General features: G+C 40.7%; 1 protein-coding gene across 5 annotated transcripts in view; it reads right to left on the reverse strand.

Moving 5' to 3' along the window:
- Positions 1–4,864: 4,864 nt before the first annotated feature.
- The window catches only part of LOC121927996, a 28,691-nt gene continuing 13,409 nt past the window's right edge, over positions 4,865–20,146 (reverse strand). For all 5 annotated transcript variants that reach the window (XM_042462151.1, XM_042462154.1, XM_042462152.1 and 2 more), the window contains 2 exons: positions 12,882–12,930; positions 4,865–5,595 (listed from right to left, as the gene is read on the reverse strand). In XM_042462151.1, coding sequence (XP_042318085.1) covers positions 5,210–5,595; positions 12,882–12,930 — 435 coding nt within the window. In that variant the 3' untranslated portion in view covers positions 4,865–5,209. The remainder of the gene's footprint in view (positions 5,596–12,881; positions 12,931–20,146) is intronic.

Genomic DNA, 20,146 nt, shown 5'->3' on the forward strand with positions numbered 1-20,146 from the left:
GGGCAAAAATAGAAGTAGGACTAAAGCAGAAATTGCAAGTTCTTCATCTAATCTGAGTGTCTGTAAAATAACAAGGCTTCACAATTTATATACATCAGTATCATCAATTGCAATCCTAAATCCTCACACTGAGAAATAAGTCCTAAAAGCATGTGGTTAGCTGTTTTAAAATATTTCTGACTGTTGGTTAGGATCAGATCCAAAATAGCTGATCTCCTTGTTGCCTCTTCCACCTTTTGGACAATGAAACTGTCTCCAAGGCAAGTGAAGAATTTGCTAGAACTTGAGGATTTGGCTGAGTTTCACTTCCTGCAAATATTAGGATAGTCAAAGTCACCCATCACTACTACATCTCTTCTTTCTGAGTGTGTGGTCATCTGTTCTTAAACATTAGGAAGAATTTATTGACTGTAGCAGCTGTTTGACAGTGGAAGGCACTTTCAGATGGTAGCGAATTCTCCTTCTTTGGACATTTCTAAATAGATGTGTCAAGAGTGATTTAGTTGTGTATTCATGCAAGGTAGGGGATGCACTCAGTCACTTGTTTTGTCTCTTCCAACTTTATGATTTTGTGATACTATCATCTGCTTGCCTCTACTTGTTCTCTGACTGTATATTTGCATTTAAAGCAATTAAAAATCTTAAGTCAACAGTAATTTCTGATCCAAGGTAAACCTTTGCTTTATAGAGTATTTCTACTTGAAAAAATCTTGTCCTAAAGGGCATATTCTTTGATCACTGACATTTCTAAGAGAAAGAAGAGGAAGAGAGAAAGGTTAGGTTTTTCTCAAGAGATTCACAAAACAAACAGATTCTCCTTTAAGATTCTGACTTTCAGAGAAATACAGATGCTGAGCTGCCCCCACTACATCCCACTCTCCAGTGTGAGCAGATGCAAGAGAGGACAGGGCTCTTCCAGTCTTAATGGTTGTCTAGACTAGGGCATTTCAGAAGGCAGTTTGTTAGGCAAACAACATCTGCTGAAATGTCCTCTTCTGAACAACTATGAAAGGTGGAGGAGAACCCTGTCCTATGTTAAATCTGACATACATTGAGAGCGAGGCATACCCTTATCTCTTTCTATGGTTTTTATTATGTGAGCTGGGCAAGGCAAGATGATAGTTGTCTGAAAGTGTATGGCAGCTGAAAAAGAAACATTATCTCAAAGGAAATCCCCAAGGGAAAGTGAGACTAAAGGTCACATCTTATCTAAAGGGACACAATAAACACAGAGATATTATCAAGATTAAGATGAGTCAGTATCCAGGCTCCTGCAGAGTTTCTGACCTGTGCTGTTGTTGTTGTTGTTGTTATTGTTGTTGTTGTTGTTGTTGTGTGCCTTCAAGTCTGACTTACGATCACCCTGAGGTATTGCTTATTTATTATTACCAAAAAATTTCATCAGTTCTCAGTCAGCTAAGGGCCCTTGAGGCATTATACAATTGAACAAAATTGAACAAAATATGATTTATAAAGAAGCCAAAGCTTTTTTGAAACATAACACAATTTAAAAAGCCAATTTTAATTCTCAAAATCAAAGACTCATACCAGTCAATTAATGTTTAAATTATTGGCTATTGTGCACTCACACGACTATATGCTACGTAATTAGTAAAGATTTTTGTTTACAGAAAACTACCATTTGGAGGGGGGGGGGAGAGAAGGGAGAAGGTTATGCCATGCTTGAGCCATTTGTATTTTGGAACTTGGATTTAGTTTAATGATCAACATTTACATGTGTTAGCTATAAGAAATTACACTGCAATGATTCAAAGTATGGTGATCAAGCACAAAAGAAAACAGGATTCTTGAAGGTTTACTAATTCTTCAGAAGAGAAAATGTCAACATGTGTAGCCAGTTTCAATGGCATCAATAAGGTTGATGTCACCTGATGTGGGGGTGGGGGGGGGGGGGACTGCTTGTCTTCTCCCATGGCCACCCACCTTTCGGCCAAGACCACTGTTGATGGGGCGGCACTATAGCCTCTGAAGCATCCATTCAGGATCTGGCATGGCTGAGCAGCCACACTGGACCCTGAAGGCACCACCACCCCAGCAACCTCTGCTGCTGAGGAAGGCAATGCTGCAGCCTCCAGAGGGCTCATTTAGGGTCTGGTGTGGCTGCTGGGTAAGTGGGAAAGGGAGGTGGTGCCCTTTCCTGCTTGCCCAGAGTTGCCCCAATCCCTGGGTTGTCACCCAGTGTAGTCACCATCCCCTGCACTCCTTAGTGACACCTCTGGAGAGTCCAGTGCTCTTGGGAACTAGTGGCTGACATTTTTATTCTGATCCCTCCCTCATATTAGTTGAAAATTGCTTGCCAAGTGGCCAGTTACTTGGAGTAGCCTCCTCAAACAGTGACTCTGATTTTTACCCACAGAAACTGCCTCATAAAGGACATGGCAACTTTGTGCCACAGAAGTCCTGGTATTTTGGAAAGTGTAAAGTCTGGATAAAACAAAGAACTAATTATTTTCTCTTGTGACAAATAACCTCTTTAATTCAGAAAAGAAGTCATGAAAACAACCTAGTTCTGTAGTAGGCAACTGTTGGGATGTAAATTCCATAGACTTCTTTATCACAGACAAGAATGAATAAATTTTACCAGTTGTCTCCCCATGGCAAGAAAGCCAGTTTGGTATTTTTTTTCCCCCTTGAAAAAGAGAACTTATTTGGTGAATTGCATAGAAAATGGCATTTTCTGTACAGAAGGCATGATTTTCTGCAGACAAGGCTTTTTTCTGCACAGAAAATAATATTTTCTCCACAGAAAACATACTTCTGCACAGAAGACGTTATTTTCTGCACATATTTTTTTTTCTGCATAAGGGAGAAAAGGTTTTCTTCCCAGGCAGTTTCCCAGGCAAAAAATTCTAGAAGAGGAGGAAAAAGTGAATTTGGAGTTAGGATCCTGCAAAGGGGAGAGACGAAAATAGACAAAGGAGACAGCATGAAGGAAGGCGATCTACAGTCTTGCTACGCATTTATCATCTGTCAAAATATTAGCTATAGGTCTCTAAGTAAAGAATATAGTAGCTGGCTAAAGAATATTGTAGCCATGAGTGGCTAAAGAAAAAAGTAGTAAATCTCAAAATTATGTTCCAAACTCATAAGCTCAAAAAATACTGGGTTCTTTTTACTCCAGAGGGAAGCCTCCAGAGGCTTGGTGGCTGCGGCTTCCCTCTAGAGGGAAATAGGCTGCCGGCAGACAACCTGTCTGGGGCCATCTGTACTTTGCCATAGTCTTACTCATAGTCATCTCACTCAGAAAAAAAAATGTTACTATGTACCTAGAAGTCTATTTTATACCTAGAAGTCCTTTTTATCATGGCTCATAGGCAGAGTATTCATTTCACAGAGATAATAGTAGATTCACTCCCAAAGACAACAGATGTCGATAGAAACAGAGTTTGGATAAACAGAAGTCTATGCATGAATGCATTTCCTCTCTCTTAACTTTCACAAATACCAGGAGTGTGAAAAGAAGCACTCAAGTTTAGGAATCTTGCTTCTGTGACATTTTTCTGATAAACTCCCACTCCACAACTACAGAAAAATATGTTTTTCCCCTCCCTAATATGTGCATGTATTGGGGTCCTCCCCCCCCCCAACTAAACAAGGCAAACATCAGCACAGAAAGGACAATTTCTCTTCATGAAAATCATAGCAAGAGAAAAGGTTAAAACCCACTTTCCTCCCTTTCCTGGACTTAGACAGAAGTCCTCATGGCTGCTCTTTGAAGGAAGTGCAATGACAAAGATTGTGCTTTCAAGTTTCATTTGAGAACGCACACGGTGGGATTTCCCCTTCATAGCTATCACCAATATTAGATAGCAAAGGATAATTTCCCAAGGCTCATTCGTTCATTTGCCAGCTCATTGTTTACATGACTTTACGTATTTTTATGCTTTGTTTTCCCTTTACTGTTTTACAGAGCTAGTGACCACTCCTTCTTTCTTTCCTTCAATGTAATATTAACTTTAACCATCATTCTCATAGTAGTTTTTTCATCCATAGCCATGGCTTAGGACTTAACAGAAAAGTTTCATATTTTCTCAGTAGCAGGATATTCCAGAAGCATATTTCCTTGATAAGGGTCAGACTTGCAAAATATTTAGGTGTCAATATGAAATGAGAATCTCAGTGAAACCCTTAGAATCTGACAAGGCTACAGTAGATACAATACATGAGACTTCTTAGGAAAGTGGAAAATATCCCAATTTCCCCTGCTGTATCCCTAACAATCATTCTATGGCGGGTTACAGACCGCCTATTTGGGGCGGGCTGCACCTGCCCCTTTCCCCGGTGTATCGGGGTCTCAGCTGTTAGAACGGCAGCCGCTGAGGCCCCGATCTGCCGCTTTTCAGGCTGCGGGGAAGCAGCAAAACGCCGCTTCCCCGCAGCCTGAAAAGGGGTGTCCTTGGGGCTTCAAGCCCCAAAGACACCCCGTGGCGGTGGGGAGAAGGAGAAAGGGGCCGCTTGGCCCCTTTCTCCCTTGCTTTGCTGGGCGCAGCCGTCTGAAGGCTGCGCCCAGCGACACAAAGCGGTGCCGCAAACCAGGAAGGAGCTCCGAAATGGAGCTCCTACCTGGTCTGCACTAAGGGTGCACTAGGTGCCCTGGTGCGGAGCGAGGACATCACGTCCGCGCCACCCCGTATAGAGGCGGCACGGCCGTGACATCCTCATGGCGGTGGCCGTCTGAAACGGCCGCCGTCATTTTTTATGCACAGAGCACGTATTAGGGTTAGGGAGGTGCGGAAGCTCTGCACGTACTTTAATGGCGGTGTGTAACCCGCCCTTATGTTTCTGTCACAGCATCTCTGAAAGATATTCAGAATTTTATTTATTACTTTAGCCAGTGAACAAGACCACTTTGGAGGAGAGACAGTATCATTTTATTTTCACCCATGCAGAGAGAGAGAGAGAAGGAAGGAAGGAAGGAAGGAAAGAAAGAAAGAAAGAAAGAAAGAGAGCTCTAATGGCTTATAAACTGGGAAATAGGCTTGGTTTGAGCAAAGAAAAAAGTAGCGCCATGCAACTGACATGAAACAAACTGCAGAATTTCAGGGTTCATTTCTCTGTTATTAGCTGATTTACACTAGTTAGCCCAGAGAATATTTCTTCTAATACACATCAAGTGTCTCAAATAAGTGTGTCATTGCATATCACTGCCCAAGTGCCTAAGTCCACTGTGAATTCATTATATTGCTTTCTACTTTTTGGAATAACAATATGAAGGAGGAGTTAACATGATGAGACTCAGTTTCAGGTCCTGTTGGGAGGTGTCAATATTTGCCTTGTCATTAGAATCATCATATTTTAAAAAGATCTCATCCTTAGAACGAAACTCGCGGACTGTAATTTCTTTTACTTTTGTCTTCTGGCCACTGCAATTAACGGTCAAGAAGTGCTCTGTGGGCTGATGGTAGACCTTGAGAATCTGTGAGTCCTTTTCCCCTTTCAGGCTAATACTTCCCTCCAGGAATAACACGTAGAAACCATCACAGTGGATTGGGATGGAGCATTTCAAATCATTGACATCCATTGTTCCATCCTTCCTTTTAATTCCAATGGCTTTCTTGTAGACAATTGAGCGATCTGGAATGCAAAAAATCCCAGAGAAAGCCATCAGTTTATAAGCCACAAAGACACAATCTTAGAAAAATAACAACAAATGAACAACTTGTGTTGTGGAGGTGAATTTATAAAAGAGATAGATGGTAAGTAAACCTATAAAAGAAGTGAAAGAACAAGAGAAAACGGTGGCAGCCTTTCTAGGAAGCTGATTATTCACAGAAGCTTTGCCATCAGAAATGACCAGCTGGGAACTTCACTTACAGTTTTCTATGGATTAGGAAAAAGAAGGGGTTAGTTGGTTGTCTATTTCATTAAAAGCCAGTATGATCATTCTCATAGTGCACATACATGAGCACTGTATGAACTTCCATGTGCATTAAGGAGGCTAACCATTCAAGTCAGCTCCTGAGAGACAACAGAGTGCATGTTTAATGTCCTTCAAAAGACATTCCTATAGTTTCTGTTTAGATAGGCAATGTTTGTGGAGGAGAAAAATATGGTGATTTCCCAGCAGCAGCTGCAGAAATATTTCTAACATCTACTTCTGGTCTCATGATCTAGTGTAGGATACCAGGACAGTGTTTACTCATAAGATCTGCCAGTACTAGGCATGAAAATCTTGCACCTGCTGGAGCATGCCAGCCCCTCTACACAACATGCGCTAGTTGGCTGGTTCATTATTTCCATTCATATCCAGACTTTAGGTTTTTTAATCCAGAATGGGTAATACAGTCCAAAACATTCAACAGTAAACTAACAATTACAGGAATGTACAGTTGGCCCTTCTTATACACAGACTTTTTATACACGGATTCAAGCATCCACGGTTTGAAAATGTTAAAAAAAAAAAGTATAAATTTCAAATATTGATTTTCCATTTTTTATAAGGGACACCATTTTGCTATGTCATTATATTTAATGGGACTTGAGCATCCATGGATTTTGTTATCTACGGGAGATCTTGGAACCAAAACCCAGCGTATAACTAGGGTCCACTGTATATGTATATATGGATAGATATAGATAAACAAATTACTCATTTCATTAATCCACAGCAGAGGTAACCCACTGTAAATTGCAGGGTAAACAAATAGGCATTAGCCTAGTGTCAAAATTATAGTAAAGTTGTTACCAGGTTTACCTCTTGGAGAAGAACATTCCAATGTTAGGATGCTACCATTCAGTGTGTTTCCCCCAGCAGCAGGACAAGAAAAAAGGTCTCAGCGGCAAATCAAAGGGCATGGTTCTACTCAGAGACCAGAAACAGTGCACTGATATAATAACATTAACTATGGGGCTGTACAGAGTGGCTTGAAGCACTGGCGTGAGGGTGGTGTGGGAACATGGCATTTGGATGACACACGCCCTCATGCCACCCCCATGCCAGCTTCACTCCACTCACCTGACCGCACGGTGGGTGGTGTCATAGTGCACAGTGTTTATATGATGCACGCCCAAAGGAGCGCTGAAAAGTTCCGCCAATGTGGCAAGGGCACCTTTCTGATGGTTCTTAAAGGATTGGCATTTTGCCGTTTCTTTTAGAGCCAGCAAAGTGCTAGATCAGGGCTGCGGCATGCGATTGCCACAGACCTGATCTGGTGCTGAAAGGGGCAGTGGGATGCCGCTCTATTGGGGCAGTCTGTAAAGCCTCTATGTTCCTTTAAAAATTACAGCAGGTTTTTTTTCCAATAAAAGGTAAAATAATTTTTATGGCATTTTTCCAGGGAATTATAAACAGTGGGATCATTGTCATTTGTTACATTCACTGTTTTCATTTCATCCATTTCAGTGCCTTACCTGTCATCCTCAACAAACTCTCTCATTTTGTGGTGGCTACTTGTGGTGGGGAGCCATGCAACATAGAACAGGAGGGAGGGAAGGACAACAGTGCAGCATGTGCATGAGGAATGAAGGCTGTAGAGCATTAGGGTTGGCATCACCTGGTGCAATAGCTCATGGTGTCATGCCTCCATTTACCTGCTCCCATACCACACCATAGAGAGTCCTAAGTAATGTTTTTTGTAGCCTTCTCTTTGGGCATGTGCACCATGCTCCAGCACAGAGTTCACCGGAGTTCATTACTAGAAAGCAAGAGGAACATGAGACTTGGCAATAAATAAGTGGGTTTTGGGTTGCAGTTTGGGCACTCGGTTTCTCAAGGGTTCGCCATCACTGGGATAGCAAAAAGGGCACCTCAGATGGCTAGCAACAAAACATCACTGCCAACATGAGAGGAAGGTGACTATCAAAGAAGTGAGACGAGTATAAGAAAGAGACTAAGCAGATGAGAAGAAAGAGGAGAAAGAAAGGTGCCAAGCAATAATGAACAGGATTTATAATGAGCTGGAACATTTGTAGGTAATATTATTGTTTGTCGGTATCTTGACAAGTGTACTTTTGGTCAATTTTTAAATTTTTTGTTAACAATTGCAGACAGGTATGCTCAACTTGGATTTAAAAAAGAAAATCATTATTTTTTCCCTAGGGGATAGAACTCTCTATATTATTAAATTGTGTTTTTGGTGGTACATATGCAAGATTACAGTTTTAATGTCATGTGCCTTCAAGTTGTTTCTGACTTATGGTGATCCGAAGGTCAACCCACCTATCAGGGGGCTTTATTGGCAAGATTTATTCAGAGGGGGGTTACCTTTGCCTTCCTCTGAGGCTGACAGTGTGACTTGCCCAAGGTCACCCAGTGAGTTTCCATGGTTAAGTGGGGATTCAGATCCTTGTCTCCAAATTTGTAGTCCAGTGCTCAAACCACTACATCATGCTGGCTCAGGATAGAGATGTGATTATTCACTATTTTTGTCCTGAAGAATGCAGTGATTAATTGTGATAATTCATTCATGTTGCAAGTTTGAAATGTATTCTATGTAAGTTTAAGACTTGAGACTATGTAAAATTCTGTTGCTCTTATGGACAGAAAACTGCATATTTCTATGTTAGAAACATATTGCCTCAAAGTTTGGTGGAGTCTCCTTTTTTGGAGGTTTTTCAACAGAGGCTGGATGGCCATCTGTCAGGGATGCTTTGATTCTGTGTTCCTCCATGGCAGAGGGTTGGACTGGATGGCCCTTCAGGTCTCTTCCATCTCTATGATTCTGATTCTATTCTGTGCAGAAAATAGTATTTGTAGAAAAATGCTGTTTTCTGTACAAAACAGGCATGTGCAAATTTGGCATACAAAAAGCCTCAAATTTCAAAAAAACTTGGTCAATTACATTTTCTTGGCATCAGGATTTCTTGACAGTCAAGAAACATGCTTTTGGTCATTTTTTGTAAAACTGGAATATTCTTCCATCCCTATTTTAGTAAAATATTAAATTATCTACATAAATATACAATATTAAATTAAGTATATAATTATATATTTATCTATATAAATAAAATGAAGTTTTTTTTGTGATAACACATCATACATAAACAGCTAGACCAAATCAGGAGAATATGCTTGAGATAGGGTGACTTAAAATATATGCTATATGGTCCTGGAGATGGCTCAATTTTTCCCATTAGATCTTTGTGGGAGGATATGTTTGGGATGCTCTGACATAAAATCATAGAATCATAGAATAACAGAGTTGGAAGAGACCACAGGGGCCATCCAGTCCAACCCCCTGCCATGAAGGAACTCACAATCAAAGCATCCCCAACAGATGGCCATCCAGCATTTAGTTAAAATCCTCCAAGGAGGGAGTCTCCATTACTCTCCGAGGGAGTGTGTTCCACTGTCAAACAGCCCTTAATGTCAGGAGGTTCTTCCTAATGTTGAGGCAGAATCTCTTTTGCTGCAGCTTGCATCCATTGTTCCAGGTCCTAGTCTCTGGAGCAGCAGAAAACAAGCTTACTCCCTCCTCAATATGACATCCTTTCAAGTATTTAAACAGGGCTATCATATCACCTCTTAACCTAAACACCCCCAGCTCCCAAAGTTGTTCCTCATAGGTCATGGCTTCCAGACCCTTCACCATTTTAGTCGCTCTCCTTTGGACATGCTCCAGTTTCTCCACATCCTTTTTAAATTGTGGTGCCCAGAACTGGACACAATATTCCAGGTGGGGCCTGACCAAAGCAGAATAGAGTGGCACTATTACTTCCCTTGATCTAGAAACTATACTTTTATTGATACAGCCTAAAATTGCATTGGCCTTTTTAGCTGCTGCATTGCACTGTTGACTCATGTTCTACTTGTGGTCTGCTTGGACTCCCAGATCTCTTTCATATGTAGTTTCATTCAGCCAGGTGTCGCCCATCCTATATCTGTGCATTTCATTTTTCCGCCCTAAGTGCAGTACCTTACATTTAGGGTGGGTAACACGCACAAAATTCCCTTTCCATGAATCACGTATATAAAATTATGACTTCCTCTTGTGGGGTATTTCTGGTGTCATTCCTTTTCAGTACAGGGGTAAGAAAATGATTTCTTCTAGTGCTTTTGTTCTCTCCCAGATTAAAAATGTGGATACGAACAGAGGGTGAAAATATGACGGAAGTTTTTTTCCCCTTCGTTGCGGTAAGAATTTTAGTGTAGTAATGTAATGCAAATTTAAACATGTACTTAAAATGGATGTAAGTGTAAATATAGTTCATCCCCCTTTTAGGGTAAATGTATTAAAGTAAGGGTATCATAAACTTTTAAAATGTAAATATAACATTGTGACAATTTATCCCAGTCTTATTTAAATTTGTCCAAGACAGCAGCCCAGTTTCCATTTTCTCCTTCCTTCACTAGAATAGGATGGGAGTGTACAGATGAACTTGGTTATGGAACTGAGAATGGAACATTGGTACTCACCATGAAGGTTTCTTTTCTGCATTGATGGGGAGGGAATCCTTACACTGGGTCTCATTCCCCCTCCTTCTGTCTTTGAGGTAGGACTTAACAATCAAGCTTCACCACCCCGAAACCCTTCTCACTCCCAGTGACAGTTAACAAGCTCCGGAGTTAAACTGACAAAAGTCAACAACTAGACAACATTAAGAAACTAACAAAGGGTGAGAAGGATTCCTATCCCACCACTGCAGAAAAGGAACCTTCATGGTAAGTACAGTCAGCCCTTCTTATATGCGGATTTTTATACACAGATTCAAGCATCCATGGTTTGAAAATGTTCAAAAAACGTATTAATTTCAAATATCAAACCTTGATTTTCCATTTTTTATAAGGGACACCATTTTGCTATGTCATTATATTTAATGGGACTTGAGTACCCACGGATTTTGTTATACACAGGGGATCTTGGAACCAAACCCCAGTGTATAACAAGGGTCCACTGTACTACTGTTCCAGTATCTTGCTGTGTGGGGAGTGAATCCTTATGCTGGGACCTACACATGTGATCACCACATGACTACTCATGATTAACATTATACCCATGCTGCAAGACACAGCTATCGAAAGACACATCTGCAGAAGTAAACTTGTCATTTTTAAAATATCTGATAAAGGATCAATAAGTGGCCCAAGTGGCTGCTCTACAAATTTCCACCATTGAGGACACTGTACCCAGCACTGTCGAGGTAGCAGCATTTGGAAGGCTCTAGGTTTGTTTGTTTGGTCTCAGATGCTCAGAGCCCTGGAGAAGCACCAGAGGATGCAGCATGCTGTAGACCATCTCCTTCAGATAAAGGTCACAGCTCCATTCCCAACCATCAAAGATTTTTAGGATCATACTCAATGCTTTTCTTGGTTCTAAAGAACAGCGATTGAAGGGCCATACATTTTGTTATGAAAGTTCCACATGAAGACCCTCAGAATTATCCTGGAGGGGGAATTCAGGCAGGGGAATTCCTAGCATCTATGGACCTTCTGGAGGCATATCTGCACATCCTATGCATTCCATGCTCATCTTCATCCACCTGAAGAAACATTATCAATACTAAACCCTACCATTTGGGTTGCTGGTTTCACCTTGGATGTTCACAAAAGTGTAGGTGGTTCTGGTGACACATTTGAGAGTCCTAGGGGCACATTTTCACTCATATTTGGACAACCTGCTAATTTGGTCAGCCTCATGCCTGAAGGCCATGGAAGATCAGTGGATCACCATTGAATGTCTGGAGTTTCATAGGTTTGTTATCAACAGGGAAGAGTCATTCAGAACCAACCAAGAGGATCCAGCACCTGAGTGCCATACTAGACATTATCCAACAGAAAGTGTTCCTCCTGGAGGAAAGGAGGTCAACAATTACAGTCCCTGGTCAGTTGAAGTAATGGTGCTCGTGAAATTGTTGGGTTGATGGTGGCATGCATAGATCTAATTCCTTGGGCTAAGTTTCATCTAAGGGATCTGCAATGGCTTCTCCTTCCTTTCCTAGAGGAGGTGGCAGAAAGGTGCTCCCTGAGAATCAAGGAGGGTGTTGATTACCATCAATGCCAGCCTGAGGGGGATGGGGAGTGCACTGTAATGGGCAGGTAGCATATGGCTCATGGTCAAAGAGTAAGAGGATTAATTTGGTGGAACTACAAGCAGTGTGTCTGGTACAAGCATGTCTTAGTTCAGACAGATGACATGGACACCAAGCATCAGTCTGCATTGGTGGGATCTGTTCTAACTTTTTTACATTATGATTTGAGTAAAGGTTTGGTAACAATATGCTTAAGACTCATGTGTCACCTTTGAGATCCAGCCTGACAGGGGAAAAAAGGTAAGTCCCTGGCTTTCCATACTTATATTCAGATTTTTTAGAGTGGTTTCCCTAATTTGTACAGGGCTCTCAGTGTTTCTGAACTGAGAGGGCAAAAGGAGGTTTGTGTTTTTCACAGAGATTTTATTGTCCTTTGTCTAGATCCTTCATTTACCCCCCCAAGGTGAACTCAGCATTTCATGTGACCAATGCAAAAAGGCCTCCAATTTCTTACCTTCTGGGTTCTTAGGGATGTCATTCCCCATCTCTAGAGAAAAGACTCCTCAAGACCAGACCAGCCACAGGAGCATCAATAAAAGGAAGTTTCAACCTCTCCATCATCCCCAAAGGAAGAGAATATAATTGCTTTGCATAAGTTGGAGGTCCCTAGCAATACCAGGGTGTACATGCTATGTTTCTAAACATCTGTTATCACTGCAGGGAAGTGTGCTACTAAACATTCCTGCTAAGCCAAGACAGGATGGAACTAGGAGGAAGAGTCTAGCTCTTCCACTTGGGCTGGCACAATTCAATTGACAGTTTAGTTAAGCCCTGCCTCAAAGATGGAAGGGAGAAGTGGGATCCAGCATAAGATCCCTGCACTGCAGAAAAAAGGCAAAGGGGTAAAACACAAATCTGAACAGATAAAACAAAAACAAACAAACCCAACATACCGCTATTCTTGATAAATATCCATTGTGCCTGTGGACCTGGACTCTGAAACTGAAATGGAACAAAAATGCATTATGGAAAATATTTTCAAGGTTAGGATGGAAATGCAGATTCAGATGAAACAACATTCTGCCCACACAGTGAGAGGCCTGTTGCATGGAAAGTTTTAACAGGTTGTAGTCATTTACTACAAGCAAATGAATACTCTGCTTGACCACACAGCAGATACTGGGATCTGTGGCCTATTCAAAGATTGTCAAGTACATAGTGGGTGGGATGGGGGAGTGCTTTTAGTGTGCAAATATATATATATATATCCAGATTTCACCTCTTTATCTAAGTACTGCTTCCCATGCATTGGCGTTAAAGAATAGAAAAGGAATGGTTATCCATCAGTATATCATTCAGTAGTCTACTCTAGTCTGATGAGCTTTCCCATTGGATATTTAATGGTTTATAGGATATTTAATGGTTTATACATATGGGGCCTAAAGCAGTAACTGGCTTCTCATATCCAATACAGAGACTTCTAGAACAGGTTTTTAAATTCACATCATATAATGCTCTACTTTTGTTTACACACATGTGTTTTCCCATATAATGTTTTGTCTTTGTTTTACTGACAGAGCTGGGTTTGATTACAAATAGCATTCTCAACATTGTACTAATTATGAATAGTTGTTTGAGTGTTGCACTTGACTTTGGAGACTATGGTGCAATTCCCCACTCAGCCATGAAACCCACTCAGTAATCCTGGGCAAAGCACATGCTTTCAGATTTGGAGGAAAGGCAATGGTAAATTTCCTCTGAACAAATCTTCCAAGAAAACTCCATGATAGGGATTGCTATAAGACAGAAATGACTTGAAGGCACACAAAACCATCATCAAGGTGGGGAGGGGAGGAAGGTCACTGGACTTCACTCATTAACAGCTCTCACTTCCAATCCAAGTCAAGAATTTCAACAGCATTCTCCAGGCACAATGATTGTGGCAATTCCTTCCACTCTCTTCTGCTGCCTCTCAAATTAGCATTTAAGTTTAGTGGCAATTTTGTATTTACTGCAGCTTGTGTTTCTGTCAGGGCACAATTTTCAATCCTCCTTTCCTAATTCAGTCCCATCCTTCTTTAGTATTTGGTGTGCTTAAATGAGTTTCTATATTGTTGTCAGTATCTTTATCTATCGTTGTTATTGTTGGTTGTTGTTATTTCTTACTTGCCTCTACCCATGGTTTGAGACAGGGAACAACAACAGTTAACAGAAACACCACATCAGTGAAAATACATATCAATTTAAAAGGACAAATAAGATATACATATATTAAAATGATCCATGTTTAAATTCATCATTCAAAATTCACTATTTGAAAATCATCTTGATAAGCCTGCCAGAAGAAATTGGTCTTTAGTGCTCTTTTAAATTCAGACAGTGTATTCAGCTGTCAAATCTCTTCTGGCAGGTCATTCCACAATCTAGGGTAGCTGAAGAAAAGGTCCTCTGGCTGACAGTTGCCAACCTAGTCCTGGCTGACTGGAGTAAATGTCCTCCAGAAGACCTGAGTGTGCTGAGCGGATTATATGGGAAGAGGCGATTCTATAGGTAATCTGGACCCAAACCATCAAGGTCTTTAAAGGTAATTACCAACACTTGTACTTAGGCTGTCAGTATGAGGCAGAGTCAATTCCATGACTCCCTACCCTCACCCTGAATTTTGACTTAAATTTCAATATGTATTATTTGCTTAAGGTTTCTGTTCTGTCCTCATTTTTTTCTTGCCTGTCTGTATTGCATGTGTATCATTTACACATACATATTATGACTGTTTCCAAAACATGACAAGTCATGACGTATTGCAGGGGTAGGCAACCTTTTTGAGCCGGGGGCCGGGTTGCTGTCCCTCAGACAACTGGGGGCCCAAAGCCAAAAAATAAATAATTAAATAATTTAAAAAAAAATTAAATAAACAAATAAACCGGGACAAATGTAGGACAAAATTTTCAAATGGAGGACACTTTTATTTAAAAAATGGAGGACACGCAGAAAAAATTGCTGATTTTTAAAAAAAATGTTAAGATAAATGCATGTTTCTGAGGCTTCTATAGACAATTGCCCCACAAGGCCCCGGCGGCAATCGGCGGCAGGACCGGGCTGGGGCCGGTCCCAAGGCCTCACTGGGCCGCATCTGGCCCGCGGGCCGCAGGTTGCCTACCCCTGACGTATTGTGTTTTGTAAACACAGACTTGCAAAAACACATGGTGTATTAACCAGCCTTACACCATACTGAGTGCACATTTCCCCCCTTGATTTACCCACTCCGGCTTGGCATACCACCTAAACAAAGCACTGGCTGGTTCTTTGAATCAGTGCAGGCAGGAATGAAATTTCTCTTTGTTGCCTGTATTATCCCAGAGTAAATCCTCAGATAAGCTTTGTGTTTGATTGGCCTCAACTGAGGTCCAAAACACACTACAGAAGTAATCCAGTTTGATAGTGCTTTAACTGCCCTGGGTCAGTGCTAGGGAATTATGCTCCCACCAGAGCTCCCTGGCAGCGAAGGCTAAATGTCTCACAAAACTAGTTCCTAGGATTCCCTAGCACTGAGCAAGGTCAGCTTAAGTGCTCTCAAACTGCATTATTTCTGCAGTGTGTTTTGGACCCAAGTCTTCTTCCAATGCTCTAGTCATTGTCCCACCTGTTTTATTTGAAAACCAGGGGGCTGCACTCTGTGAGACAGGATACTCAAGAGCGATCATGCCCCTGTCCTGGCCATTTTTTCATTCCAGAGGTCAACCAAGACTTCAAGAGAATTGCATACTGAGGCATTATGAAACTTCCAAGAACTATCAGGAATCCATCTGGATCTTTGGGGCAGAACATCTTAATAAGTCACCCATCTCTGCTGAGGTTTGAGTCTTCTAGTGTTCTGTCTATGACAATGGAACTATAGGCAGTTCCTTCACTCCCAACTCACCCTTGCCTCACCAAGCACAGAAAACCAGATCCAGAATGTGCCCAGCAGTATGAGTAGGGGCAGATACCACTTTGGAAGGACCCATTGTTGGCATGTCAGAAATGACGTCCTGAGCCACTCCCATCAGGGCCATCACAGCGAGGATGTTGAAGTTCTCCTCCCTCCCTCCATCCCAGTGCAGGTAGGTACCATTTGCTGCCTGAAGGACAGCAAGGAAGTGATAGAGGGGAAATGTGAGATGACAGCTGTTTTGCAATTTAAAAAAAAGCAATAAAAATATCCAGAACATCAAAGTTTAAATGGACAGCGCCCAGTTGAAATGGGTGAAGTCTGCCCTGTGTGAGAGGCTAGACATTTTAATTATCTCACAATTAATGTGTGGGGAAAACAGTAAATATATTTTCCACCCTTCTTCAGGCATGAGAAAAGTTATGACAGCAATTTACATCTCTGCCAGATGTAAATTGGGAAACACTTATTTGCTTTCAGTGAATTCATGTCTCTAAACTGGAAGAAGTGCATCTAAGAGTAGTAAACAGACATGCGAATGTAGAGCTTTACTGCTCCAGCCCCATTCTGGAAGCAGTTATGCTTGCTAAAAAAAAAAAGGGGGTGGGGGGAACTTTGTACTTTTTAGTCAGCCATCACCGCACCACTCACAATCACACAACCGGGGCTGCTGCCCTCATCCCATGCTCTTCCCTTAAACTCACCTCCCTGCATTATGCCTTACCCAGCATGCCTTTAGGGATTCTCCCCTTTTTTCTGCACAATTCTGGAGCTCTGCAGCCCAGAATTAACTCTTAACAAGTAAAACAACAATAATAAAAATAATTAGATTTTTTAAAAAAGTAATCAGGATGCTTTGGAATAGTTGGGGGATGGGGAAAAGGGGAACACTGACAGCACATGTCTGGCAATCATACAATAGCCCCAGAGCAACATTTCACACTTGTGGAATTACACAATTGCTAGGTCATTCACAGGTTTTCCCTGTGAATGAAAAGGGACAGGTGGGGCATAGGGCAGCTATAGGTCAGAGGTAGCATCCTGCAATGAGTATCGTCAAGCCACTTCTTTGCCAGTGTAATTGTGGTTTAAAAGCCATGTGCAGTATCTATAATTTTTGAGAATTCTTGGAGAACAGGAGAGGTCATTGCAGATTGGCGATGGACAATATTGTCCTCATCTTCAAGAGGGAAATGGAAGACCTGGGCAACTAGTGACCAGTCACTTTGGCATCAGTGCTCATAAATGTTAATTATCTGTTCTAAATTAACTAGCTGGCCTATCAACCCTTAGAAAAGAATGCTTTGATTATTAAGTATCAGCGTGGATTTCTCAAAGGCAAGCAGTGTCATACTAATCTCTCTCTCTCTCTCTCTCTCTCTCTCTCTCTGGGAACTGGGACCAAGCATCTTCACTGTAACCTCCTCATAAACTATCTCAAACTACCTTCTCCCTCCCTCATGTGACATTTTCTGTTTTAGGATTAACAAATTTGAATCCAGTCATTTGCAAAAATAACAACAATACACAATTTGAACGTCTCATTGTCAATATGTATGTACTAGTCTGCCTTTATTTATTAAATTTAAAGGCCTTGTAAAGTAGGGGTGGGCAACTGTGGAAGGCTAGGGGGGCACTTTAGCAAAGTAGGAGACCCTGGAAGGCTACACCTACACCAAAGGGAATGTTAAAACAAGTGTGGAGCAAGAGGGGAACAAATTGTATGATTAAGAAAAAAGATTATGGATGCAATACACTGAAGATATATAAAACAAATGAAAGGTTGACAATTTCAGTCAAGGAAGAGTCTTTTCTCATTGAGCCTACAGTTTTATTTTTTTATTTTTTACAAATATTTTTATTAAGTTTTTTCTACATATTAAAATACATAATACTATATGTCTGCTATTTGTACATATTTACATCAATATTACTTCCTTTTATCTTTATCCATTACGTATACAGTGGGCCCTCTCCTTACGTGAGGGATCCTTTCCGGATCACCCTGCGTAAGAGAAAATCCGCCTATGCCCAAGCCCCATAGGACATAATGGAGTGTGTGCATGTGGTGGTGCTGTGCGTGGGCACACACGCCATTGTCCTCCTCCCCGCAGGGCGTTTGCGCATGGCATGGATGCACTGTACTAGACATCAGATTAATATTACTTTCTTTTCCCAAATTAAAATTAAAATTTACTTCACATGTATGTTACTGGTAAATATAAACCCTTTTTGCCTCCTTTTCAATCTTAATATAACCCTATCAAAAAAAATTCAATTCCATTATTTTCTCTTTTTACTTCTTTAAGTGGTTTGCGATTAAGTTTAAAGAATTGTCAAAAATAATACTAGCATGTGTCCCTTTTCCATTACTCAAATAATTTATCCATGGTTTCCAATCCTGTTTGAATTTCTTTATTGATATTTTTTATTGCACAAATCATATAAAATAGTAATTTTCCATATCTTTTGTCTAGGTCTTCATCTTCAATCATATTAAGTAGAAACATTTCCACCAGCAATACATCCATGTACAAACTTCAGTATTGCATTTCCAACAAATATTTTTATGGCTATGAGATATCTTGGCTATTGTGTCTCGGGTAATAATCCTACAGTTTTAGAAAGCAAAACAGAGGTCTCCCCCAAAGCACTTAGGAAAAATAAACCAATACATCAATTTCACCTTACATAGAGAGCATCCATTCAGATCCCTACTAAAATCTGCCAAGAAATATGGGGGAAAAAACCAATGGTGCACAGATTGGAAATGATCAATATAAATTCCAGTCCCTAAGAAAGGAGATACCAGGGACTGCAGTACCTATTGGAGCACTATTTTACCCTCCCACGTAAGCAGAATGATTCTCAAATTTTTATAATAAAGGCTTTTGCCATATACTGAGTGAAAAATGATAGACTGGTTGTGCCACAACCTTTTATTGTCTTGATGCATAACCTATACTTGGGACAAAAGGCCACTGGAAGGACAAAATAAAAAGAAACAATATGGTTTCCATTTGGCAAGAGGATCAGACAAGGCTGCACTTGACAGAAAGCTGGATTAGTCTTGCAGGAATGAGGAGTAAACATTGGAGGAATACGGATCAACAATTTGGGATACACAGAAAATGGCAACGACATGGAACAACTATTGAGGAAAGTCACAGAAGAATGCGCAAAAACAGGGTTATAGCTGAACATCAAGTTGACAAAAATAAGGACAACAGATAATTAACACAACTTAAAATGGATAAAAAAACTGGAAAATGGTCAAAGACTTTCTATACCTTGGCTCAGTCATAAATTAAAATGGATATTGTACTTTAAAAATCAGAAGAATTCTAGTACGTGGAAAGGCAACTATGAAGGAACTGGACAACATTCTCAAGTTTAAATTATATCATTAAATAACAGTCAGAATTGACTATGACATTGTATTTCCAATTTCTGTGCATGTTTATGAAAGCTGAAGAATGAAGAAAACTTACAGGAAGAGAATCAACTAATTTGAAATGTGGTGATGGAGGACTGCTCTATAGAAACCCTGCATTGCCAAAATTACCAGTAAACAGCTCCATGGGCAAATCATGCCTGAACTCTCCCTAGCAGCCAAAATGACTAAACGATGGCATGATATGAGACAACATGAATCATTATCATTCTCAGAAAAGGCAAAGGGTGCTCAACTTGAGGAAAATGGAGCAGAGGACAGAATAGGGCAAATTCAGCAGAGAATAAGTAAAGAGATAGGAATATCTGGTTAATCTAAAAGAATATAAGTCTCCAGGACCTGATGAACTATATCCAAGAGTATTAAAAGAACTGACAAATGTAATATCAGAGCCATTGATAATAATCTCTGAGAACTTCTGGAGGAGAAGTGCCAGCAGACTGGAGGAGGGCAAACGTTGTTCCCATCTTCAAAAAGGGGGAAAAAGAGGATCCCAACAATTATCGTCCAGTTAGTCTGACATCAATACCAGGAAAGATTCTGGAGCAGATCATTAAACAGAGAGTCTGTGAACATCTAGAAGGCAATGCCATAATCACAAAAAGTCAACATGGGTTTCAGAGAAACAAGTCAAACCAGACTAATCTGATCTCTTTTTTATATATATAAAATTACCAGCTTGTTAGATGAAGGGAATGCTGTGGATATAGTATATCTTTATTTCAATAAGGCCATTGACAAGGTTCCCCATGACATTCTTGCAAACAAGCTTGTAAAATGTGGACTAGACAGGTAACTGTTACATGGATTTGTAATTGGTTCACCCGCCGAAC

This window comes from Sceloporus undulatus, chromosome 4 (assembly GCF_019175285.1).
Source record: "Sceloporus undulatus isolate JIND9_A2432 ecotype Alabama chromosome 4, SceUnd_v1.1, whole genome shotgun sequence".
In the NCBI taxonomy this organism is placed as follows: domain Eukaryota; kingdom Metazoa; phylum Chordata; class Lepidosauria; order Squamata; family Phrynosomatidae; genus Sceloporus; species Sceloporus undulatus.